The sequence below is a fragment of the Priapulus caudatus genome, unplaced genomic scaffold (assembly GCF_000485595.1).
Source record: "Priapulus caudatus unplaced genomic scaffold, Priapulus_caudatus-5.0.1 Scaffold1833, whole genome shotgun sequence".
In the NCBI taxonomy this organism is placed as follows: Eukaryota; Metazoa; Priapulida; class Priapulimorpha; order Priapulimorphida; family Priapulidae; genus Priapulus; species Priapulus caudatus.
The window spans coordinates 34,794-42,227 of NW_014578894.1; the positions used below are offsets into that span (position 1 = coordinate 34,794).

Consider the following 7,434-nt stretch of genomic DNA (forward strand, 5'->3'; position numbering starts at 1 on the left):
GAGAGAGAGAGAGAGAGAGAGAGAGAGAGAGAGAGAGAGAGAGAGAGAGAGAGAGAGAAATTGCGAGAGAGAGAGAGATATATATACAGAGAGAGTGAGCGAGAGAGAGAGTGTACGTGTGTATGTATGTGTGTGCGTGCGTGCGTGAGTGCGTCAGTTGCACTGTGAAAAGTTAGCCAGGCAAATGGCCGGTTTTCAGTCTAAACTTTTTCTAACCCCCCCCCCCCCAAACGCACAAAATATGATTATCCGGCTGTAATACGCGTTTTTACTGTCATTCAAACACACATACACACACGCGACCGGGCGCGCACACGCGGGTATGGTTGCACGCACGCGTGCGCGTGTATTATAGGCGTAAATTCACATTTTTTGCCTGGGGGAGTGAAAAAGTTTCAGCTGAAATACGGCCATTTACCTGCCAAAGTTTTCCCATGCTTGACTGGTCGTGGGCGATACTATCCGCGAGAGGGGAGTAAGGAAGTGAGGAAGTAGAAGCACGGAGAGAGGCGAGTATATATATATCTACCCACACACCGGCCCGGCGCGTGCGACAGAGAGCGCCGCTTAACAGGCCAGCCATCCCTTATATAGGCCTTAAATCATCCTGTACATTATATCATTACATCCCGTATCCCGTGGATCATGTGGATATTCATGGTTGATATATAGGCCTACTGTGTGGTGATGTGTATCTTCCCCGCTCTCCACATACGAGCTGCCTGGCAGTGGAGCCATAGCTGTTCCCCGCTAGATTTTAGATGGGAAAAAATCGTAGTAAGACAAGGCGTTGTTAGGCACATAGTAGGTGTATTATTACAAATATGTAATAATTAACAAATGCGTCACCGGTGTTTCCGAACGATGCGGACCTCTTGCTTTAAAATAAACTTTGACAACGATCAATAAATTTACGACAATATTTTAACGAACAAACGCACGTACGTTCGTACGCTCGCTCGTATGCGCGGCCTGCCAGTTCCACTCGCTGCTCTCAGCAGGAAATATCCTAACGATTTCCTGATTGCAGTAAAACCCAACAATATATTCAACATAAGAATTACCTTGGTTAGGTGCGCACGCTGTATACTCGTGCCTGCCTGACTGCATGACTACGCAAGCGAGTTCATTATCGACATGGCTGCGCCTACGGAAGCTCCTGTGAGAGTGCCGCAATTATGTGGCCACGCTGGGTACGTGGTCACTGTCAGCAAAACATGTCATGGCAAGCACGGAGCAAGCACTGTTGTTTCATATTAAACCTGTAGAACTATATATAACTGCGGCTTCTGAGGCTCTATACGGACTTTATACGGGGCATATATATATATATATATATATATATATGTATAAACATATATATATATATATAACTCATTCTCGTACTTTTAGCGCACAGTATCAAATTGGGTATGAACTTATACATAATTATATCTATTCATTCACGAGTTCCATATATATATAGTTTACTGAATATCACAATGCGAGGTCACGCTGAGTATAGACGATTTGACCACTGCTTTCTTTAAAGGCACATGTCTTATTTTGTCAAAGCGAAACTTCTCTTTATTATTATAGAACCGATCGTAAAAAGGAAGAGAATATTGGTTTGGTCGTCATCGTAAAATCCACGGAACTTCAGGCAAGATCACTGGACTGATTCAAACCAATCGAGCGATATATATCCAAACGCCTGGAATATCGCTGCTCTTCACACTTCGTTACTAAGCAACGTTTTTAGAACGCCCCTATCAGTACACTGATTGGTCAGAGTTACCTGCTAACCTCCCTCGGATAGATTAGTTTTCGTCAAGCAAAATATACCGTTATATATAAATAACACACACGACGATAGCACATAGTTAACATCTTACGTTTTACGCCGTTTCAAACCGATTCCCTATATATATATATATATATATATATATATATATATATATAGATATAGATATAGATATAGATATATAGTATCTCGGCAAGTTCACGTGTATTTCCCATAAGGGGAAAGGCAGGAGCAGCAACGTGTATGTATATATATATATATATATGCATTCCCTATTCTTCGCGGCCCTGATATATTCATCGAACGCTGGTAATGCGCGGAATGGCAAAGTCCGAGCCTTGGTGCAGAATCACCACCACCGCCGTATCAGTAACGATGAAGAATGCCTTGTCCGTCGCCGATGATAAAGAACACACACAAGATTTCACTTTTCATGCCGCAAGGCGTCCTATTCTCCTGGTGGGTCTCTCTCTCTCTCTCTCTCTCTCTCTCTCTCTCTCTCTCTCTCTCTCCCTCTCTCTCCCTCTCTTTCTCTCTCTGTCTGTCTGTCTCTCTCTGTCTCTCTCTGTCTCTCTCTCGCTCTCTCTTTCTCTCTTTCTCTCTCTTGCTCTCTATTTCTCACGCTCTTTCTCTCCGTCCTTCCTCTTCTCTCTAAGTCATTTCACTGCTTCACGTGAGACAGCGTGACGTATAAACTGCGTCGATGCTCACGTGCACATCATCATGGCGATCAGACAACCCCGTGTATCGTTCTCACGCTAACTGCGCTACGATATGTGTGGTCGGTGCGTACTGTGTGCTGTCACAGCCCGCTGTCATACGTTTGACGTCCCCGCTGTCATACGGCCGACGTCTCCGCTGTCATACGTTTGACGTCTCCGCTGTCATACGTTCGACGTCTCCGCTGTGCCGTACGTCGGATTCGAAGTCGTGAAGACGATGTGTTTGACAGGGTTCAGCGGTATGCTCAATTCTGACGACGACGACGGCGACGACGGGCCGCTGCTGTTGGCCAGGCTGTCCACCGACTGCGAACAAACAAGAGAGCAGTGCTAACTTCATACTGAATGAGATTGTTGATTGAGATTGAGATTGTTGAGATTGTTTATATATACTCAAATAAGATTGTTGAACTTGCACGGGTAGTACGTAAATGTGCCCCCCACCCGTGTGGAGACAGTACAGGGCAACCTCTACCACACACGTGCAAAACAACAAGAGAGCACCAATCAGCGTCACGTGACGTCGCCCGGGTTCACGTCGCCTGCATATATGTCAACCGGACATTATTTTATTAAAAATCGTGCTAAATTATGGTGCCTATCGTGACCCACCCACATTTCATCAAGCTCCCATACAATCACGCACCCACCCACCCTGCGCGCTACCGACGCTGAGTTGACCACACACACTTACCAGGTCTGTGCCGTAGTTAAGCAGCCGCTCACACGTGCTGCCGAGTTCAGAAAAGGTCGGTCGATCGACGGACTTCTCCAGCCAGCAATTCTGCATCATCTCGTAGCTGTGCAAACATGAAGAGTCAGTGAGTCATGAAATTGTGATTATCTTCTATTGATTACAAAGCCTGGGCAAAAAATGTCGACCTGTGACTCTCTACCTCCCTCTCTCTCTCAGAACACTCGGGAAGGGCCGTTTCCGGCCATCTGGGGGGTTTGTAAAACCAAAAATTTTCTTGTACGCTCCGCGCCAACCGATGGTGGCGCTCCGCTCAGATAGTCGTGCCTACAACTTTGAAAATCCTGGCTACGCACCTGAATGTCCATATCATAACGTTATTTATTTTAAAACTAACTGAAGGAAATAGCGAGGGAGATACACAGAACTCGCGCCTGCTTGTTGTTTAGGGAGGAACTGTACTGAAGCGCACACAGACGGTCCATTCCCCTGTCATTCAAATAACTTATATAAAGCACATTTATCACTAAGCTGTATTTAATTAAATAACAGTATTATTTATAGCATCACATGCGCAAAGCGTTTATCATTACACCATATTAATTATGTTACCTGTAAACGTGGCGTTGGTAGGCGATAACGGAGAATGAAGGAAACCGTGCACGTTCCACGAGAGCGCGGGAGAAAATGGAGTACGTCAACGAACAAAGGATGTGACGTGCCCGAGATCTCGCGAGAAAGAAGCAGTTTGGACGCTACACGCTACTCAAAAAACGTAATACGTAATTCACAATACGTCATTGGCCTCGCTAACGGGCGCCCCCAATATAGAAAAACGACGTGTTCATTATATACTATATATTATATGTATATATGTTGTATGTATTATAGCCGTATATCCATATTTTGTGCTTCGGGGTAAAAAAGTTTTGGCTGAAAAACGGCTCGTTTACCTGCGTAAAGTTTTCTGTGCTAACGAGGTCGTAGGTGATACCATTTGGGAGAGGGGAGGATGGGAGCTCAGCTAGGATAAACGAGAAACAACAAGAGGTGGTAAGAAGATACATATCAGGGAATTCCCTATTATCTACTTCTGATATATGCATGGTATATATATACATATATATATATATAGAGAGAGAGGGGGGGGAGAAGAAGAGAACGGTGAGAGAAAAGGAGAAAGAAAGTCAGCAAGAGATATATGGAAAGAAAGAGAGGGAGAAAGAGTGAGTGAGGCTCATAGGGTCTATGTCCCCCAGGGTACTGCCGGAACGTACCCTGGGTACGGTCCGGTATACCGGAACGTACCCTGGTAACTATCTGATATGGTTAGGGTTAGGGTTAGTGTTAGGGAGTAGTCGTAGGCGACTCCATAGACTCGTTAGTGGAGTAGGCGAGGTACGGTCCGGCATATTAGATAGTACCAGGGTACGTACGTCCGGCAGTACCCCGGGGGACATAGACCCTCTTAGCGTGAGTGAGAGAGTGAATGAAAGCGGAAGACGGAGGTGAAAGAGAGAAAGAACATAAGAAAAAAAGAAAGAAAGAAAGAAACAGGGAAGTGAGCGGCTTAATAAATTCAGTTTTTTAATTTCATGTGGACATGCATATTAGTATACTTCTCCTTCTCCCTCTCCCGCTCCCTCACTCTCTTCATCCCCCTACCCCATCTCCCTATCTATCTCTTTCTTTCATTCTTTATTTCTCTCTTTTCCCATTCCCTCTTATTCCATTTTCGTCATTCTCTCTCATTTCCACCTCTTTTTGGTTCTCCCTTTTCCTAGTTTCCTTATTTCGGCAAAAACTCTCCCCCAGGCACAAAATGTGAATTTACGCCTATAACACATTATCATAGATTTCAGAAGAATTTACGGGGATTCTAACACAGATTTTATAGATGACAGCGATCTAGGTGATCACTATATACTATACATACACGTTCTCGTAGTAGACCGTCGTTTTACATTGCATACATACATAGTACGGATGCGACAATTCTTCTCCCTATCTTGTTCTCTCTCCCCCTCTCTCTCGCCTTCTCTTTACTTATTCCTGACTTTATTTATCCCTCAGTATCTGCTTTCCGATGGTATCGCCCGCAGCAGCAATAACACGGTGGATCACTACACGACAGATAGCCGTTTATCTGCTAAAACTTTTACCGATTCGATCTTTCTTCGATATGGTCCAGTGGACTTTGAAGGTCAATCATTATGAAGTTATGAAGTATCGATTGTTATATATATATATATATATATATATATATATAATATATATATCAGCAGATACAGCCCCTACCTGTATCCAAGCCAAGCCGGGCAACAAATGAAGGAAAAGCTACACATGGATATATCAAAGACCAAGTAGAAGGTTTACACATGAGTGAACTGATCTTATATTACAGAAATCCTATACATAACAAAAATAAAAGCACCATTTCGTAAAATATCACAAGATAATTACATAATAACGTTAAACAAGGACAAGGGGATGGTAAATCTACCGTCTGCCACGGTTCGTCTGACTCATCAAGAAGCGACTGCAGCGCCACCGTACGGCCGGTATCCACAACTTTTCAGGGAGATGCCCAGGCGCTCAAACGAAATGACGTTTATTGTGAAGGTGGGGCGAGACAGTACGAATAGCCTCTACACACCTGAGGTTGTGGAAGCGCAAACCTGACACTATCACTCGAAATGATACAGAACTCTATTACGAATACTATTCTGGAATGCACGCCCGCCGGTAGAGGGCGCAAGTAGCACAACGCGACACGATCGACGCATCGAATGTTCTGCGTGCCAGCGGCACGGTGGCGCCACCTAAAATCTAACATCGGCTTCGCTTGACGGACGGTGGCGACATCTGTATGTTGCTGTTGGAACAACGTCCATCTTTATCGCAGGCTAATTCTACTCTACATTTCACTATGAATGAAGGATGAACATACATAAATACAGACGTATCGGCTTGTGCACCAATCAACATGATCCCTCGCTCCACTATAATTAACATGATCCCTCGCTCCACTATAATCAACATGATCCCTCGCTCCACTATAATCAACATGATCCCTCGCTCCACTATAATTAACATGATCCCTCGCTCCACTATAATCAACATGATCCCTCGCTCCACTATAATACGTCGCAAAAAACGCAAAAATGTTAAAACCTTGGTTTCGCGAGTTTAAACACTTGTATTAAAAACTATTCATTTTTTCCCCATTCCAGAGACCATACAGATATTACGTATTAATTTACAGATCATGATTTTGAATTTAAAGAGATTGACAATATATATTAATTTAGATCAATATAGTTACTCAATCCATTACGTTTTAATTTGAGGACTTTGTTAAAAGAAATAACTTGACTTTTCTTTTCTTTTGTTGAAATTTCAAAATGGGAACTATCCTGGAACATCCTGTGATCTGTGGGGGGGGGCATCAGGGGACTTGTTACTGGGAGCACGGTGCAGTGGAACTCGCAATTAAATAAAATAAGTTACGCTCTGCTGATTCTCCCACCCGTCTTCAATGAAATATCGCCAGATGATTGCATCGCCATTGTATTACAAATAGCAAATCTTGATCAGTGAACACGATGACTACACCGGCGTCATAATAAAATAAGTTTTCTTCCAGGACGGGTGCGTCGTCACGGAGACGCGTCGTCATGGAGATGCGTCGTCATGGAGGCAAATCATCGCGAAGACGCGTCGTCGTGGAAACACCTTCCCGATCGCAGACGTCATTGCACAAAATATATACACGCTGGAATCCGTTGCCGTGGCAGCAATCTTCCCGGAACCGATCATATCATCCTTCGGAGGAATCCCGCACAGCAGACGAAACGTCAACAACGTCACAAGTGCTTCTCTGACAATCCCTTTTCCTGCTAGGAGGCGCCGAGTGTAGCCGCGAAGCCGCGACGAAGTCTGGTCACGTGACGCCAAGTCGTCACCATGGCGACGTGCAGAGTGGTCTCCCGGAGCGACAGCCCTCATAGACTGGCGCCGGCGCGCACGCGGCGAGTGCTCGCGACAGAGCGCGCGGGGGCGGCGGCGAGCGTCTATATGTAGCGGGAGTTGCGGTAGTTCATGGAGGAGATGCGATCGGCTTCGTTACCGCCCATCATCATGAAGACCTGCTCCAGCCTCACTCCCAGCTTCCTACTCCTCGCTGACTCATCCTCATACAGATTCTGCAGCAGCTGCAATAATAATAATAATAA

The 7,434-nt window shown here is 44.9% G+C and overlaps 1 protein-coding gene across 1 annotated transcript in view; it reads right to left on the bottom strand.

Moving 5' to 3' along the window:
• Positions 1 to 2,667: 2,667 nt before the first annotated feature.
• LOC106817701 (tyrosine-protein kinase receptor Tie-1-like) overlaps positions 2,668 to 7,434 on the bottom strand; it is a gene marked incomplete at its 5' end in the record, with an annotated part of 13,758 nt that continues 8,991 nt past the window's right edge. Inside the window, 2 exons of the mRNA XM_014822394.1 lie at positions 2,668 to 2,811; positions 3,200 to 3,305. Coding sequence (XP_014677880.1) covers positions 2,668 to 2,811; positions 3,200 to 3,305 — 250 coding nt within the window. The remainder of the gene's footprint in view (positions 2,812 to 3,199; positions 3,306 to 7,434) is intronic.